Source organism: Fistularia commersonii, chromosome 15 (genome assembly GCF_037954325.1).
Source record: "Fistularia commersonii isolate RoL2024-O1a breed Wild chromosome 15, RoL_Fcom_v1.0, whole genome shotgun sequence".
NCBI lineage: Eukaryota > Metazoa > Chordata > Actinopteri > Syngnathiformes > Fistulariidae > Fistularia > Fistularia commersonii.
This window is the reverse complement of record NC_141298.1, coordinates 13,614,490-13,634,582: the sequence shown is the minus strand read 5'-3', so window position 1 is coordinate 13,634,582 and position 20,093 is coordinate 13,614,490. Positions and strand designations below refer to the sequence as shown.

Here is a 20,093-nt window from a genome sequence, read left to right as displayed (position 1 = left end):
TCTCACATTAAATGGGAAAATTACAGATCTCAAGAGCCTTGAGCTACATTTGTAAACATCGTCAGGTCCTTTAAGGAGGGAAATAATACCATTCAAACGCATCAGGTGACAGAACAAAAGCCTCTGGAAGTTACCTTGGTGTGGATGTTGTGCAAGATGGCGCGTCCGTTTCTCCATGCATTCTTTAATCAGTTCATGAGGAATTAGCGAAGCGTACACTGAAAGAATTCTCACAATGTCTGAAAAATATCAGCCAAATCAATGTACAGCACATTATACAAAAGAGAGGCTTGCTTTCGACGAAGTAGCGCCCACGTGTGTTGCGGTTACCGCAGAGGTGGCTGTTGTGCCACCCTGTTTATTTATTTAGTTATTTTCTTCTTTTTTTTTTTTTTTTCGCCGAGTACATCGCAAACCGTTTTCAAATCCCTCACTGCCCTAAAAAACTCGAGGGACTATCGGGCAGGAAAAAAAAAAAAAAAAAAAAAATCTCAGTAATTTAAAAAGCTTGTTATTTTGCTCTCAGATCTGCTCGGTGTAACTAATCATCACTGCACACCATTAAGTCAAGGCATCCTGCAATGTGGTAAAACAAATTGGGCACAACAGCAAACCACTGTATTTGTCGTCAATTTATGAGTGGAGGAGAGACAAATGATTGTCATGGATTCCTTTTTTTTTTTTTTTTTTTAAGCTGACTCATGATTAAGATGTCCTGCAGTGATTCCTCTAGTTTCAAGGTTTGGCTTCAAAAAAGGGGGCGTTTACGACCCAAATTATACTCCCCTGTTGGAGTACCGAACAAGCACAGCGGAATCATTCCTGTGGGTACAACATCTCCTCAGAAGATCCTTCCTTCCTCTCTTCTTCTTCTTCTAGACATGGGTCTGCATGCGTTTCTGCAGGGGCCTGGTGAGGTCCGAGTTCTGGGAGGAGGACTGGGAGTAGTGGGAGGAGGACGAGGCCGAGGTCTTGCTATCTTTGTCAAACTGCACATAGGTGTCCTGCTTGCTGTAGCTGCTGACGCTGCTGTCGCACTGCGTGTCGATAAAAGAACTGGAGTCGCTGAGAGAGCTCCGCTGGAACTCGCGCTCGCACAGCTCGATGGAGCTACTGCCCATGCCCAGGACAAATCGTTGGCTGTAGTCATACAGGCGGTTAGGTCCGGCTCCCAGGGTGTTGTAGATATTGGTGAAGGACATGCCGGTGGGCACCCGCTGTTTGCCGATTGTCATCGTTCCACTCGGCGGGCTTCGGACTACATCGGGCGTCTGGGACATGGTAGGGGTGTTGTGGTGCTCATTGAAGGTGTTGACGCTGTAGTAGCCGTTTGTGGGGTCCTATTATGTGCAAAGGAAGCAAAATATATGTGCAAATATTAATCCCAAATGTTAAAAGGAAGAAATAGACAATGAAGGAAGACAACGGGCGTTTTTCTCCCCACATTAAAATCACAGCCGGGGGAGAGAAAACTGACATCTTGGCTTTGTTTTTATCGCCACCAGCCGCATCTCCCTATCTTGGTCAGTGCACAGGTGCGTGACGATCACCCAGGTATCTTCAGTGGAGTGGCTCTCTTATGTTTGAATGGCCAAAAGATTGCGGATAACGCATTGCGCTTATCGTTCTATCATTATCAGCTAGTGCCAAAAAATCAATTATACCAATTTAATGCTTTTCTTTTTTCCCCCTTTTTTACAGTTTTTTTATGTATTTCAACTGCCTCAGTTTCCTGAGATTGTTCCAAAAGTCAAGTCATCTCAAATGTGTGTATGTGTATGTGTATATATACAGGTATATGCATACACGTATATACATACACATATAGGTATATGTACATATATATAGACACACATGTGTAAATATATATACACACACATATATGCAGTATCTTGACAGTGAAAATTATAGATTAATGTTTATGTGTATGAATGTTTTTTATTTTCATTAATATAAATATATATATATATATATATGTGTAAATATACACCTGTATATATATATGTATATCTATATACATATATGTCTGTATATATATATAGATATGTATATCTATATATATCTATATATATCTATATATATAGATATATATAGATTTTTTTTTCTTCTATATATTACTCTGCAAACACACCTTACATACTTGCTACAATTGAAGACACTGCAACAAGTGAGTCGTTAAAATACAGTTTCTCCATAATTCATATTTGTTAAAGTTACAAATAGTAAATAAAAAGTGTGTGGACGCAAATAAGCATAGTAATCACACGAAATTCGGGGACCAGTGTTGGGTCTCTGTCTCTCTGAACACTTTTCTCCTCTGAAGGTCAAACACAGATCCATAAACAAGAGCCAGAAAAAAAAAAAAAAAAAAACAGAAACGGGATGATGAATGCCAGAAATTAATTAACAGGCTAATTAGTGCAGCATGAAAAAGCAGATAACATTCTTTAGTGGTGTGAGTCATCTGCCTGTGACACAGACAGCCCATTCACTTAATTAATGTTCTTCAATATCCATGTTTGTGCAGAGTATATTTCAGCATATGATGATAAATTTTATTGTCTGTCAAATCATTTGTCAGATTGCACAATGCTGTCATTGCTCTCTCTCTGGCTCTGTCCGCCTGCATCTCCCTTTCTCTCTCTCTCTCTCTTTAAAACCATTGCAGATAGAAAGTGACTTCATACCCTCTAATTTGAAAAGATGAATGTGGTCTTCTGGGAAAGTAAATCAGCCGGGATACATACGATAGAGCTGTGATAGAACACCCGCAGAAGGTGGAGTGACTGTGTCGCAGAACGTCGAGCCAAAGCCGATCTCTAAATTATTCCGTATCGAGGCATGGCGAATAATCCCAAACTGTCAAAGGTATCTGCAGGAATTAGCATAACCGTCCTCGTACCGTAATTCCACCATCCCTTCATGCTCACCAGCGATGCGGTTTTGCGAGGCGCTGCGAGGCATGCAAGACATATTTAGGAGTAAAAATCATGAATGAATCATTGCCTCTACAGGAAAATAGCAAATAGTAGGCGCTGGTTTTAAACTAACAAACAACGTGAGTTTGTTTGGTTTTGGTGAAACGGCCCACTGTGCAAATGGAAGCAATGAGCAGTGATGGAAGTCACAAGAAGACAACAAAAAGAAATATATGTATTTATAAAGCCATTTAACCTCAAATAAAGTATTATTGTGTTTGTCACTTGAAGACATTTTGCTATAGTATTTCTGATGTGACGGATGGGCTGTGGATGTGCAAGATGGGTCAAACAGTTGTAATTGTATTAAAGCTTTTGCATGAGCCATTATTTTAATTCAGACGGCCACGGATGTAGTGTTATTTAATTAAAAAGTTAAATTTGTTGGTTTTCTAAAGGGCTTGGAAAGTTATTGTCTGTTCCCCCTATCACAGGCACCAACGAGTCCCTGCAGCTCTAGACAGCATCCCCTTTGCACCCACAGGTGGGTGACGGAATGGGAATGCATTTTCAAATCACATCTTTGGAGGGGTTAGCCGTTTACTTTTTATTTTATCGGACACCTTGAACATCAGCTCGCACCTGGCGTCTTCTTCCTTTTGCTTCTCGCTGCTCCCTTTAGCTTCCTCCTGCCTCCATCTAACCCAAGGGTGGGCAAAGTTTTTGGCTCAGGGGCCGCATCGACTTTCAAAATTTGACAGACGGCCCGGGTCAGCACAAGATACGATACATATGAAAAACAAAACAAACACATTTTTTAACGGTATACATCAGACTTGTCTGACATTTGCTTTGAAAATAAATTCAACTTGGTTTTGAAGGCTCTGACATTTGCTTGCATTTCATGCACAAATCAGTTTTCCCCTTGTAGCTTCACGTCCCGCTCATTCACGTGTATCAGTATGTCCACAGTAAAGGCTAAATCACAAAGCTAATCTGTGTCATTCAGCTCAGGAAACTCCTCAAGTAGCTCCAAAAATGAAATAATCTCCTGTTTAAGCTCCCACATTCAATGATGCAATCATTCACATCAAGTATGAATTCCGTACCGATCTTCGGCGGGCCCGATTAAAAAGACCAACGGGCCGGATGTGGCCCGCGGGCCGTAGTTTGCCCGACCCTGATCTAACCCTTTCCTCTACGTCCTCCATTCTCACACCAACTGACTTCACATCCTCTTCCTCTCCATCCATAAATCCCCTCTCTGGTTTTCCTCTGGACCTCCTGCCTGGCTGCTCCAACCCCAGCATCCCTCTGCAGATACTTCCCTTCCCCCTCCGCCGTACATGTTCAAACCCTCTTGCAACTACTGACTGTATCGAGTGTGGAATGTCAACGGTTGGCGGAAAAAGGTTGCTGTTCCTGTTTAAAAAAACAAAAAAACAAAAAAACAACTTGTCACGGGTTGCACATGCGCGGTGTATTCCGTGTATCATGCTCGGTTGTATTCTATATGTAGATGACTTTACATCGCATATCAATGTAAGAGGAAAGGATTTAAATGGGATGCAACGGTTGGTCCATCAATTCCATCAATGTGAAATCATTTGGGTTTAGAAAGCGCTCCGCTGACACACATCGGCATTAATGCATCCGTGTAGAGGCCCGTGCACGGCCGACTTTGCGGACCTTGAAACGCAAACCTATCCCAACCGGGATGAACTGAATGAAAAAATGAAGTCCGGAAACATGAACCACCGTTTTCCTATTCTCCCGTTTCGGTTCCATTTGACCAGAGTCTATCCGTCATTCCCGATCGAAGCCCGGGGGGCCGGAAAATACCATGCCGGGATATAGACATAAGTCGAAGTAGAGTTCTTAGGACTTGGGCCGTGTATTGCAAGGATTGCATTTAAAAAATGGGTTGTAGATGTACTCAGCGGCTACTTAATTAAATATAACATCTCAATCAAGAAAATGGATTGCTGCTGAGAGACCGGCCCCTTGGCTGTGGTATCATATATTAAGTAGGCAAACAGACTTTAACGGATTGGCTCGCTGTGTGACTGAATGTTGATATAGGAAAATGTGCGGCCTAAGCAGCGTCTCCTTGTGAGTAGTGGTACGTGACGGTTGCTGTCATGGGTTTTGTTCGGCGGCGAATACCAGCACACAAAAGAGTGGAACATTTCATTTGAGGTGATGAAGGCGCCGGCCTCTTGGAGGACACGTTGGTGTCTGAGGGTTTATGAGATTTACTGTTTTATCTGTTCACTGTTTACTGTTCTATCCCTATATATTATAGTAATCCCCTCAAATCTCAAACGCAGTTTGTCGAGGAACGGGCGTCGGAGCTTTGCAGAGGTCGGCACTTCTATCCCATCTTTAATCGTGATTATATAAAAAATAAACAAAAATGTTTTTTTTTTTAGTAAAATTTGCATCTCAGCCCAGGAGATACCTCTATTTCACCATTACATTTCAAGCATAATTAAAATAGGGATCGGTTTCTATGATGATTTACTCATCCCCGATCCTAGATAGGATTTCATATATATAAATATATATGTATATATTGCACTGCTGTAATCATGAGGAAAGAATAAGTGCTTTCTGCAACAAATGAAGTAAATATCCCATAAATTCCGCCCTATAAGCTGCTACGTTTTTTCACACGCCTTGAACACTGCGGCTTAAACAATGATGTGGCTAGTCTATGGATTTTTTTGGGAGCTAATGAGCTTCATGCCGCCAAAACATTTAGCCTCGACACATCAGGCCAATGAAATTACCGTGAAATTCTGAGGCTGTTCAATTCCGACACTGAAGAAGACGGGGATAAGAAAGCGGGGGATAGAAAATAAATGGATGGAAGGACTTTTTCTTGTTATTTATTATTAATCTTTTTCATTAACCGCGTTACAGGGAGTGTTTGGAAAAAAACATTTCCAGCATGTGTTTGTGGACGTTACTGGTATGTATTTAATCATTTTGTTAATGTATGTTAATAATAATAATAATAATAATAATTATTATTATTATTATAAAATCAATAATAAAACTAATATTATTAATGATAATAATAATAATGATAATAAAAATAATGTTTCTGTGTAACATTTTTCTGTGTATATATCTCACGTTACAACGGTGGCTTATAGACAAGCGCGGCCAATATATGTACATATTTATTTTTAGCCGGTGCGGCTTATATTCAGTCCAAAAATTATGATATATGTGAAATCATAGATTTACCCCCCACCCCCCCGCGTTACGCAAAGCAGGATAGGCAGTACTAATAATAAAGGAACAAATGAATGAGTGATTTTTTTTTTTTTTTTTTTTTTTTTTTTTGTCATATGACAATGCAATTTCAAATAAACCTTTCTCTGACAGAATTTGTCAGGTGTGACAGCTGTAAGTCATAAAATGGGTCCCGCCTCCAAGCAGGAGACGATATTATACCTCCTATGCATGTGCGGAGAAGTTAGAGAGACGCTGCACTTTTCCTCAGTTACATCCGAGAAAGCGCAATTCATCTCGACGAGTCCATGCATCAGAAATGATGCGGGGAGTTGCGGCTCCATATTTAGGCGCCGGCTCGCTATTCTAGATTCACACACACATCCAGCCTCCTTTCTAATGAACTGGCTGCCGGAGGAGCCTTGTTCTCAGCCTCATGTGACTCTGAGGCAGAAGAAAGAAAGAAAGCGGGGAGCGGGAGGGGGGGGCTAAATGAGAGTAATAAGAGGCTCGTCTAACTAGACCTAAATCATCATGTTCCTGCTACAGAGCTAATGGAAAAATACAGATATAAATAACTTTAATGGTTATCTCTTCCTTCTAATTTTCCCTGAGGGCTCAATAGAAAAATTAGCGGGGAGAGGCAATCATTTATCTCTCTCTTTGTTTATCTCTCCCATGTGTATGTCCCAACCTGCAGACTATTACACTAATTGAATTTGAGAAATTCTTTCGGCCAGCTGCGTGCACCTCTTGCCTCTTTTGGCATCGTTTTAGGGGAAAAAAAAAAAAAAAAAAAGGACGCCATCGAGGCTGATCTGCGCCATCGCGTTACCTATTTACCCTGAAATGCGTTCTCCCGGACAGTGATATTTGAATCGTGCAGACGGATGCGCTACAGCAGTCGCCGGAAATGAAGGATGCGTACCTCACGGAATATCGCCGATGACTCATTTATTAACCCCGTGAACCCGAGGCATTTGTCACTTTCTCACTCAACGCGGTCTCGTTTTTCTCGTTGATGTAAAGCCCTTCGCCTCCGCGAAAAACAGCACGGTCACGGCGCGAGCTTCACCGGGAAGCTTTCATCACTTATTGCCGATTCGCAATCGTAAGGCATGGCTGTTTATGAAAAGTACGGCGAAAGAGTCTGCTCAGCGGACTAGTTAGTGAAGAAACAAAAACAAACAAGCAGCCTCTTTACGACTCACGAAGGCGCCGCGCATCACAAAATTCACATCCTTGTGTTTTAAAGGAGACTTGGAACTAGCTTATGAGATTATAAACTCATTTAGGTTTTGCGGGGTGTGTCTAATCCCGAGAGGTGTCGCGAACAATGGCCCGACGTTCAAATATGTGGAAATTAAAACCGAATAAACATTTCCAGACTTTCCAGTTGACCCTTCGAGGGTCCAATCTCCCCTCCCATTCCAACTGCAGCAGCGAGCGATATGGCGGTCGGACCTAAAGCTAAACCGTTGAGATTCCCCGCAGGATTTGCTGCAGTTGACTTTTGCCCTGAATATTTAAAGTATCCGCCCACCTTGATGTGCTGGAACTCTTTCTCCTCCTCCTGGAGCACTTCCAGCTGCTTCAGCACCGGCTCCTGTTGGAACTCACCGCGGTCAATCTGCATAATGGTGAACACAGTTGTCAGTAGTCATGCATGTGACGGAAGGAGAGGATTGGGAAGCTTTGTGGGGAGGGAGGTGGTGGTGTTGGGGGGGATCAGTATTTTACCAGCCCGATGGCATTAGTCTGTTGACGCACCATCATCTGTTTGATACTCGCGTGCTCCTCGCCCTCCCGTGCCGCGTCGTGATCCTTGTGGACGATTTCCACGCGGATGTCATTTTTTGCTGAAACCACCCCTTTGAGATCTGGGACAAGGAGAGACGGAGCAGTGTGGCTTAATGGCAGAGGCTGATAAATACACTCATGGCAGCTTCCAAAGCTGCAGCTTTCCACAGATTAGTGGTAATGAAGACCGCGGCGCGTTTACTAACTCCGGTGAAGCTGCAATGTGACCTTACTTGCGGTATCCCGGTAACGCTCGCCCGCGCCCTAACGTCACAGCGCGACACTGATCAATATCTGCAATCTAATAATGCAGCTGTGTGTCGCTGGGCTGGGAGCATGAATATAAAATGCCCGGCCTGTCACAATGATTACTTTAATTTAGCTCACGCGGGCAATAACGGGCTTATGCGAAATGATCCCAAGTTTACCGCTCGTCTCTTTTTCTTTTGGCATTCTGAAAAGTTTTCATTAATAGGGGCCCCGTGTTATTCACTTTGTGGATGTTCTGCCAAGACCTGTCTATTAAACCGTCAACCGGTAGTCCCTGGGAGCGGCACCGCCGAGCGCTTTAAGGATACACACTGTAAACGTTGGCTGAAATAAAAGATGAGAAATAGCTCTCGGAGAAGGAACACGGTATTCTTTCTGGTTTGCTTTTATGTTTTCATCACGGATGAAAACAAGAAGAAAAAAAAAAAAAGGCAGCAGCTGATTCACAGTAAGGTGTTCTGTTGGGAGATAATCTGTACGGCACACAAACCATAAATTCTATTAGTTTCCAGCAGAGATGACTAAAAACACTTGATATGATGAATAGGATGCACAGTATACCTTCATTCTTTTTTTTTTCTCAAGGTTTTGAAATTATCGTCTGGAAATGTCAGCCATATAAAAAAAAAATATAGAAAACAAAGGTACATGCTCATTATTGTGCATTATTAATACTGTATTAACAAGTCATTTTTAGTGGGAATCCTTCATGAATGACAGGTAACTAAGCAGTAAGATTCTAATACCACGATAACATGTATATATGTAACATCATTTTTTTTTCTTTTACTCGTCTTACTCATAACATCTCATTCATGAGTAGTTCAACAGCACTTAGCCCTTGCTAGCCCGTATGTGTCTTTTTTTATCAAAAAGCCGCCGTCGTGACACATTGAATTTCTGGTAGTTCTCAACCGCTGCAGTAAAAAGACCAAGCTCTTGTCTTGAAGAGCAACTTGAGAAACACGGATTGCTTTCTGGTGGTGCGAGGACCAAGTCAGTACACACTGACTGTGTTTTGAGATTAAATTTTTTATTTTGTTATTTTATTATTTTTCATTTCAGACTAACCTAACTATCAAAAACTGTTGTACAGTTTCTATTGAATTGCACGATTATTTTATATACTTACCAGAGGCCATTCTCTACAAAATCAAGTTGTCATTTTTTGTTTGTTAATGACTATACGTGAGTTTATACTCATGCATTGCTATAAATACTATTTAAATTGACAGCTCGTAGTTATTTGACTTTGACCTTTTTCCAAAAGAAAGGGAAAACCTGCCCACCTCTTGCTACTGTTAGTATTATTAAGGCTGTTGTAAATACACATGCTTATAAAAGCTTATTGAGATCTTAATTCAGCACATGCACTCCCTTATTAACATTTGACAAGTTGTAAAAGTAAGTTATTGGGGGAAACTAAGTTTCAAAGTAAGAATAGATTATGTATATCCTTTTTCACATTTGGAAAAAAAAAAAAAACCTTGACTATTCTTTGACATCCCCTACAAGTGAGTTCTATTGAGCCGTATCATTGAAGTGTCATACATGTGATACCAACATATCAGCTTGAATCTCAGACCTCAGAGGATGGACATACACAAGATTTTATCATTTATTTATTCATTTATTTATTTATATAATTTTTTTTTTTTTTTTTTTTTTTTTTTTTTTTTTTTTAGTAGTGCAATATCACAAAGCCGACAGCAAACTTAACAAAACAGAAATGACCAAGCAAAGCAAACTATACAGACAGCAGTGTTTGCCACAACTGGGTCAAGAATCCAGGTGTTAGCAGTCAAAAACTGCCACCATTTAAAATCCATCGTCAGCCGTAACACTGTTTTATATGCAGTATGAACAATTACTCGTCTGAAAGAAATGCACTCACCCATCACGCGGATTGAGTTGATCTGTCACTATAATGAGCTCCCATGGATTTTAAAACACTAATGCCATGATCGCACTGATGAGTTGCAGCCAACATTGACTGTAAAGGGTAACATATTTGCGTAACCCTCATATAAAGCACTATACACGCTGTACACACTTGGTATGTCCTGGCAGAAATGTATCAGAAATCAGTCATATTTGACAAATCAGAAAAAAAAGAATTCAGTATCTGACACCTCCTCTTTTTTGCTTTTTTGTTCACCGGATTTAATTTAATCATCTGAATTCATTTAGTGAAACTGAGCATTAACCGCTTCTATATTTACTGTCATTGTTCTCACCTTCAACTGCTGAGATCCTTTTATGTCATTGAATAATTTAATGAAGAGATTCTACACAACTTTATGACTTTTTACACCCGGTTCCTCAGAGGTTGCTTTTTTTTCTTTTTTTTTTTTTTTTTATTATTATGTTACCGGTGCAGATGATCTTTCATCACTCGGAGCGCATTGAGTTTCACGGATAACAAGTTCGGATTTATCAGCGGGAAGAAAAAAAGAGCCTTCCTTTTATAAAGTTTTAGTTTCATCTGCTCTAGTTTTATATCCTCTCCCATTTCTGTGTTAACTAATACGTCTCGTTTTGTGATTGTGACGTATGTCGAATAATATAAGATGCGTTTAGGGACACCAAAGCCTTTCAGTAAAAAGCAGACTTGAGATGACCTCTGTTATCCTCCACTCACCCCTTAAATTCAGCAGCCGTTTCCAATTACAATCAAATGGCAAAGATTTAAGATGCGATATTTCGACACGATTATTCAAAAGCAACCCGTGCAGGGTTTCTATCGGGCCCGTCTGAGGCGATCAGACACGACTCGCCATATCACCCCGTTTTTCATGACGTTGCTAGTCTCAGCCGGACGTTTCCTCTTCTCCTGACTTGCTCACTTTGGCTCAAAAATAGTCCTGATTATATTTTATGTTACTCCATTTGATCCCGCATGAACGTCGTAAATATTTAAAACAAGGGGGAACCAGTGATTTAGAGAAAAATGCTTTTGGTGGCTTCCATTTGTCCCTAAATATCTGTGTTACTTACGGTATGAAGTGTAACATAAATAAACCGGCCTTGTATTTTCATGTTTATATTGGATCACTGGCACATATCCAAATCCTACTTTATTTCTGGTATATGCCAAAACGTGTCAGTGTATCTGACAGGTTTCACTACTGTCTGATTTTTCTTCTTTTTTTTTTTCCCTTTTCCCGCCTCTGCTCTGTCAAGAAAGAGCCTCCGGGCTGTTGTTGATTTACACGTGTAAGTAACATGATTGCTGTATATGTCATGTCGGATTTCGACTTTTGCCAAAAAAAGGCCCCTTGCATCCACGGAGAAACCAGAGGGGGGGACGTCAACTACTTAAGCTATGATGTTATTTTCACGGATGTGTAAACGCACATGGTATACTAGGGCACTGCCTTGCTGGAGGTAATTACTGTGGAATAACATTACAATCAAAGCACATGCAAATCATTTAAAATATCATACTATGAGCATGGAATTAATCTTATTATTAAATGTCTCACTCTCAGCTTTCACATCTCTCTGGCGTGAAAGGGATACAGGAAGTGATGACATGACCAGATGGACGTCCTCTGTAGAAAGTGACACAAACAAAGAGAGCGGTTATGAGAAAAGCGACAGGATACCGAACGCTCGAAACAATTACTTTTGTATCCGGCGGTGAGAAATCTTGCTATGGACAAAGTTTAAGAGGCGCAAACAGTCCATCGAAGCATTTACGAAAGGCACAAAAATAGAGGCTCTTGGCATCTTTCAGCCATACAAATTCAATCACAGCATCTGACTTTTCATAGTAAAGTGAATAAAAAATGTGATGTTAATCAACATACATGACAAAGCAATGTACATTAAAAGAAAAAAATCAGTTAATTATTCCAATTAAGACAGAAATTGATTTCACTTCAATTAAATAAAAAAGTGTATGTATATATACATACACTTTTTTAATTAATTGAATATATTATATTAAATATATTAAAATTATATTGAATATATTTATTAAATGTATTTATAATATATATATTATACATCGTATATATTATAAATACATATTAAATATATATTAATATATTAAATAATTTATGTATATAAGCATATAAATATGTTTGTATCCATATCTGTAACACCATGGTATATTATAAATATGTATTTATATATGTATATGTATATTGAATGTTAATTAAAAGAGCAATCTAAATTAACATACATTGCATTGCAATGCAAATTTAGAGAAATTGAAAATAAATGCATAAATAGTTTACATTTAAAAAAAGCTAATTGTGATCAATTATAGTTGAAATTAGATGTATGACGTATATAAAATGTTTTTATATACAGCAGGAAATGATCTACATAATTACCATCGAAAATTCCTGTGGACATTGTAAATTTGGGTATTAATGAGATTCTGATTCAGATTTTTCTATTTTTTATTTTTTTAACTACACGATATTTGAGCGACATAAAGATGCATTAGATGCAATGAAATGAAATTGAAATGAAATGAATGGGTTAATGGGTTCAGTTGTACTTTTTCCGACGGCACATCTTGATTATTTATCCGAGAGGATCTTACTTCTCTGGAACCTGGTGCAGCAGAAAGCCCCCAAAGTCCCCAGGAGGATGGAGAGGGCCAGGAAGGCGCCTACGGCCACGCCGATGATGACAGCCAGCCGTAGAGTCTCTGAACAAACACAGCAGGTCATTTTTTTTTTCTTTCTTTCTCCCTCCTCTCACCCACTGATGAGGCCGGTGTTTACACGTTAAGAGCGGTTACCGTCAACACACGGGTCTCCGCCGAGCCTTTGTTTGTCCGTCGAAGGATTTGAAGATAGAAACTCTGCATGTTCTTAAGTGAGCCTGACAGGCTGGTCAAGAGATATAATTCAAGCGAGGTGCCTTCAAGATACAAGTTCTGGTTTGACCTTTGAAATTTTGCGTGGGTCTAGTGCTCTGCTGGAACCTGGATTCTTTACTGTAAAAGGTTGATTTCCTGCTAAATAGTGTGCCTTGTCCACTTAGACCGTGTGACTGCGATTTTAAAGGGAACCGGCTGAAGAAATATCTGCCGTGCCTCAGGCACAATGTGACCGAAAGAAGTTTCAGTTGGGAGAAGTGCCAAAATGGGACTTTTTAAAAAAAAAAAAAAAAAAATCTGAAAAATGTCTCTATCCAGAAATCCCTGGCTGGGTCGGTCAGGATAATCCACCGACTTTGTTTTAAGCAGTTTCGTTTGGAAATGTCGGACAATAAGTGCCGGGGATTATCTTGAGAAAACAGGCCATGTTTCTGGAGAGGAGATGTGACCTTTAGAGCAAACCGTGGCCAAAAAACACTGCCGTCCCTCACAACCTCTTTTAACCCCCCTCCCCGTGCAATTTTTTGCTTTTCCCCGCCATCAAATCACGTTTCTTATTTATGTTCTGAGCTTATCTGGCAGTAGCAGTGCATTTTGCCCGGCCCAAAAATGTGTCATCGGGTCCCACGTCGCACCGCCGTCCACATTCACGTTTTCATTTTAAGTGAGTCGTTTAGGGGAGCCGATGTCCCCCGTTCATAAATATTTCAAATAAATGTGTCGCATTAAGAATCGGGTGAAAGTGTCTCCGGCGCCATCGGTTTCATCCGGCCTGCGGTCGAATCAGCGCGTTCGCCCGTTTCGGGAATGACCCGGCGCTGCGGCGAAACTCAAAGTTGAGCGAGAGGCCGAGGCAAATGTTCCCCGCCGCCTCTCGTATCGGTGGGCGCTACCTTAATAACACGACTTCACACATTTTCCAATTTCTCATAAAACCAATCTATTTCTGTCCATGCAAAATATTTCCGAGTGATTTAAAAACTAATATTCAGATGCAGGAAATGTATGCGCCGAGTTCACTCCCCTGCTCGCGTTGGACTCTTTTATACGTTGCTTTGAGTAAGTTGGGTATATATGGGTATATTTGGAGGCACCCGCTATATTTAATGTAATATTGTGATTTCTTCAGATTCATTCGTTATCTATGTTGCATGTAGGGGTCGCAGGGGGGGCTCATCGGTCGAGAGGGGGCCACAGCGCCACATACATAGCGGTTGAGCGGTTGTCCTTGGAACTAAACATTCCTTGTTCCGTTCCCGTCCCGTCCAAAATGCGGTTGAGCAATTTGAAATCTCCAATGAACCTCCTGCATTTTATTTTGGGACTGTGGAAAGAAAACCGCACAACCCGAGACAGACAAAGGCTCCACAAAGAAAACCCCCCCTTGTCGGAATCGAACCGAAGAGCTTCCTGTTTCCCGCCGCATCGCATCGCACCACCGTGCCGTCAACTAATGAGGCGTCACAGTATCTGACAGACACCAACGTACCTCACTTTGAGCACTCTATTCATTATTTCGATGCGATCTGGATGCGAGACGTCCGTCATTGGGGCCGTCACCCGCATCTACGGCGTCTGTTGTCGCTCAGGTGCATCGTGCAACCTTTTGCGACCGATTCATATGTCGCCGGGCAACCGGGCACGAGTGCGTGTCCCTGGGCACGAGCCGACATGAAAGCCTACTCCTGCATTTTTAAGCCAATACTTGAGAGATGAAAGTAAAAGAAGGGTCAACCCCATGCCTGCACAGCCCACACCTGCACGTGGATAGTAATTTTTCTATTTTATTTTTTTTTCCAGTAGCCTCTTTTAGCATGAATCTAAGAACTTCCCAGTACATGTATGCAGATGATTTCCTCGCTTTAATGGACCGGTGCATGCAGCTTTAATGGGAGTCAGTATCAAGTATTCATCTGAACTAAATCACGAGTTACATTAGCATGTTCCGTGGACCGCCGCTGCGCTCACCTTGTTCTTTGAGGCGTATGATCTCCGTGTCGGAGCCGAAGCTGTTCCAAGCCGTGCAGTTGTAGATGGTTTGGAAGTCGGCGGGTACGATGTTGCTCATGGTTAGCGTGGAGATCACGCCCTCATCCGTACTGACCGTTTCCACCGTGTAACGACCGGATGTTCCCGACTCCAACACCGTCTCCTTCCAGGACCAGGCCTTTTTAGATGACACACACACACTTTACTGACACACACACCTTATTGGGCTCAGTTTGAGACAAAAAAAGGTCAGAGGCTCTTCTCACACAGAATCGAAAAATCATAGTTTGGGCTTGAATGCCGTGATGAATAACAATCATGATGACATTTGTGATAGGATGTTTTAGCGACAGAATCTCAATTGGCCGTATTTTTGATTGAGATGGTGAATAATAATGTTACTCTATATGTGAGCGAGCAACTGGCCACCTATGTGCAAACCATTTTGAACTCTTTTATTTTAATCAATTGCTGATTTGCCTTTTAAATCACAACTTTTAGCGTCATCAGTTTTCATTGTTTGCAAATTAGCAACAAAAACAAACGCATTAAATACATGGTCCGAGGGTAACATTAGAAATTTTTTTAAATTTAAATTGATATTGTTGTTACACATCCTAAACCAAAATAATAAAAAAAAAAAAATCAATATGAGTATCATGAGGCTAATGAAGAAGCTGATACTCAACACAGATCATCTTTCATTTCAACAATTCTTAGACTGCGCAAACATATATATCGAGAATATTTAGTTGCTTGACTTTGCTAATGGGGAAGCAATTGGAGGGCGAAAAAGATTTTTTATTTTTTTTTATCAGACATATATTCATAATTTTCTACAAAAGTCCACTTTTCCTGCAAATTCCATGCGCACTAGCCTGCTGCTTTGCACGGCGGCGTTCTTCCCAGTTTTAATCTAACCTTTTTTGTTGTCAGCGTGTTTAACCCTCGACAACAAAAAAGTGAAAATGCGGATCGTTTGTAAATATCTGAGGGTCAGCAGGATTAATTGTTCATAATTCGACTGTGAGAGACTTGCCAGGAGTGTAGTCAGTTAAATAAAAACTGTATCTATTCTTAGATCTGTGCGCACGTGCGCGTGCACATACAACCTCACTGCATCACCCAAAGCACGTCGATGACAGCTCTTCTAGATATAAATTCTTTTTTTTTTTTTTTTGCACCGAAAGGTGACTTATTTTTTTCCTTTCTTTATCTAAATTTGAAAGCCAAGGTAAGCAACTCATTTTAGAGTGACACAAGTCTGTAAGTGCGCTGCCGTTTTGAATTTTATTTAATAGCCTGAGTCCTTCATTGTGTTTCATACAATCATCCTCCTGCAGTGTCTGGGCAAGTCTTCTACGCCGGGTCTCTACCGACGCGGAGCGGCAACGTGACGCCGGACAAAATTTGCTCACGAAAATGAAAATACATTTGAATGTGAAAGCGGGAGAGAGGGTGGCTCACAATGCGGTCGGGAGGAGGGGTGCTGCGGATGAAGCACTTGATTTGACCCTTCTCTCCGTAGAGAGCCTGCTGAGTCTGGGTGCTGGAGATAGTGGGAGGACCTGTGGAGGCACGGCAGAGGCAGAGACACTCCATCATCACAATAACTACTTGACTGCAACCTTTCCTGCCAATTGCAGAATATGATCTTGCAATGCGGTGACGGGGCCTTTCGAAGGGAAAGGCAGGGTAACAATCCGCTGCCGTCAACACACTCAAAGTTACTTTTCTCAAATTGAGGCTGACTGAACAATTTAAATAATCAAACGCTGATACAATTTTCACACACAAAAAAAAAAAAAATGTATATATATGAATCCATATATATGTATATATACATCGGTGTATATATGTATATATGTATATACATATATACAGGACTGTCTCCGAAAATTAGAATATTGTGATACAGTTCATTATCTTCTGTAATGCAATTTAAAAAAAACAAAAATTACTTTTTCATGATATACTAATATTTTTAGATCGGATTTTTGAGTTTTCTTAAGATGTTAGCCATAATCAGCAATATTAAAATAATAAAAGGCTTGCAATATTTCAGCTGATTTGGAATGAATCCAGAATGTATGGCATTTTTGTGTTTGTAATTGCATTACAGAAGATAAAGAACTTTATCACAATATCGTAATTTTCTGAGACAGTCCTGTATATATATATACACATATAATATGTATATGTGGATGTATGTTTGCTGAAAATGTTTGCAGATGACCTGATCTTTAGCAATAGCAGGGAACAGGTTGAGTAATATCTAGAGAGGTTGAGGTATGCTCTGGAAAAGAGAGGAAAATGAAGGTTAGCAAGACAAAGTATATTTGTGTGAATGAGAGGAATCTGGGTGGAACGATGAGGCTGCAGGGAGTGGAGATCAAGAAGTTGGAGGATTTCAAGTTCCTAGGGTCAACAGTCTAGAGCAGCGGAGAGTGAGGAAAAGAGGTGAAGCAACGGGTTCAAGCAAGTTGGAATGGGAGGAGAAAAGTGTCAGGGGTACGAAGAGATCGAAAACTATCAGCCAGAAGGAAAGGAAAGGTGGACAAGACAGTGGCGAGACCAGCGATGCTGTATGGACTAGAAACTGTTACAATGACGAAAAGACAGGAGGCAGAGCTGGAGGTGGCAGAGATGAAGATGTTGAGGTTCTTTTTGGGATTGACCAGGATGGATAGGATCAGGAACGAGGGACATCGCATGTTAGATGTTCGGAGAGAAAGTTAGAGAAGCCAGAATGAGATGGTTGGGTCATGTGCAGAGGAGGGAGAGTGAATGTATTGGCGGACGGATGCTGGAATTGGAGCAGCCAGGCAGGAGGTCTCGAGGAAAACCAAAGAGAAGATTTATGAGAGGACGTGAAGTTTGTTGGTGTGAGACAGGAGGATAGAGAGAATAGGGCTAGATGGAGAAGGTTGAGTCCCTGTGGCGACCCCTGAAGGGAAAAGCCAAAAGGAAAAGATGACATCTTTGTTGAAATTAGGGATGAATATACATATAGAAATACACACACGCTCATATAAAAGCTCACTCCAGGTTGATTAACACTTCTTGAAACATTTATTAATTCAATATCTCTCTCTCTCTCTATGTATTGTTTTAAGACGCGTAAACCTGAAGTAAGCCTTTGTATGTACGTATCTGTGCGTGTGTAGCTTAAACACACAGATGTTACATTCAGTGACAAAACAACACAAGCCAGTGTCACACACTCACACACACACACACATATAATATTTACATATTTGATTAAACCTATTCATTTATATATCAATTCATTTATTTATTGGCTTATTTTTAGCCAAGAATTTGCATGCCCAATGACTAGAAAACCGTCGTTTGGTGGTAATTGAATATTTTATCCGCATGCAGCTGTAAATAGTCACGTGTTGATCCAGGCATCATCAAAAATCAAAAAAGTTTAACTGCGTTCAAAGACGAGGAAGCGGCGCTCACTGCCAAGCAGGATAATCTAGGAGCGATTCAGCTCTGCGTGGGGGACCGGAGTCAACGTGAAAACAACATTTAAGCTCCGTCATTTACAAAGTTAACTCCGGTTAAAGTGATTTCTTCATCTGACGCCACCGCTTGTTGAGATTTCACGAAAACAAACTTTCCTGACAGTGAAACTCATTTTCAAAATCAATGCTGTTACTTTATTTAGTAATACAATTGACAAATCCATCCAGGGACAGGAATGACTTGACTGTTCTCATATGACATTTAGGACAAAAGTCCAGGTCAAATAAGTGAAGCGGATTTCTGACTTTTTCTGTCAAATTTGAAAACAGGTCCAAGCACGGCTCTAGATTTATTTAAACGCGGGCATGAAAATGGTTAAGGTCACATTGAATACTGAAATAGAGATTCCCTTATCAGCCAGAAATGATGGGGATCAGGTGTTTTTTTTTTTTTTTTAATAATGCGATTGGAACTGCTTTTTCCTCGCAACACCCTTTACCTCAGTTCCTTCTCTACACCCTTGACGAATAGCTGTCACAGAAAATGTCCTTATTTAAGGCCCCCCGGGGGGTCGGACCTTAAAATCCGAAACCCGACCCAAACCAAAATCCATCCTGTACGGAATTCCGAGTGATCGTATCAGTCCGCCCAGCGCTAGACTGATGTTCTGGAGAAACGTTTTGGCAGGGACTCAACGGCAAGTGTTGTGTAGGCACCGATGTAATGAGTCAGGCCCGATGCAGGTTGTAGCACATGCTGTTTGCCAGATGAAGCCCTAACTTAATAAACAGGGCTTGACACGGTCCAGACACGAGCCTTATGATGGGGACCTGTGGCTTATTCCATGCAGCCATCTTCCACTCAACGCTGCTGTTACAGAGAATGTGGCTACACTGAGTAACAACGCTGAAGAAACTGACAGAGATGTAGTTAATTGTGATTTAAAGACGGCAACAAGTGCATGACGGCTGATGGACGGAAACGAAACGGTCCTGGCAAAATGCGATGGCAAAAAGGTGCACATTATTTCCAAAAATAGATAAATAAATGCATGGATACAGTGGATATATGCAATAAATAAATTCATAAAAAAACAAAAAATATATAAACAAAATAATATTAAATAAAGGCATAAAATTAGCCAAAAAACAAGAAAATAATTTGATTTGAAAAAAAAAAAAAATTCAATGATCAAGTTAGAAATATGGACACCTACAGGACAGACAATGCAATTATTACGACATGGATGACATTTTTTTATTGAAATAATAATGAAATATGTGTCCCATCAGATGTGTTTGTTCCAGGGAAGTGTTTCCCTTTGTCGAGCTGAACAACAAACAAAACAACTCATTTACTCAATTGATGCTTACATTTATATATATGTATATATATATATATAAATATAAATACGTATATATATAAATACGTATATATATATATATATATATATATATATATATACACACACACACATACATATATATATACATACATATATATATATATATATATATATATAAATGCAATGTGTATGTCCAAGAAGTGTGGCCTGAAAG

The 20,093-nt window shown here is 40.4% G+C and overlaps 1 protein-coding gene across 1 annotated transcript in view; it reads right to left on the bottom strand.

The window, feature by feature from the left end:
- Positions 1 to 357: 357 nt before the first annotated feature.
- Positions 358 to 20,093, bottom strand: part of LOC147226621 (kin of IRRE-like protein 3) — a 212,739-nt gene continuing 193,003 nt past the window's right edge. Inside the window, exons 10-16 of the mRNA XM_086160977.1 lie at positions 16,528 to 16,628; positions 15,040 to 15,238; positions 12,790 to 12,897; positions 11,717 to 11,785; positions 7,932 to 8,041; positions 7,705 to 7,791; positions 358 to 1,340 (exon numbers count right to left, since the gene is read on the bottom strand). Of these exons, the coding sequence (XP_086017103.1) occupies positions 876 to 1,340; positions 7,705 to 7,791; positions 7,932 to 8,041; positions 11,717 to 11,785; positions 12,790 to 12,897; positions 15,040 to 15,238; positions 16,528 to 16,628 (1,139 nt within the window). The 3' untranslated portion in view covers positions 358 to 875. The remainder of the gene's footprint in view (positions 1,341 to 7,704; positions 7,792 to 7,931; positions 8,042 to 11,716; positions 11,786 to 12,789; positions 12,898 to 15,039; positions 15,239 to 16,527; positions 16,629 to 20,093) is intronic.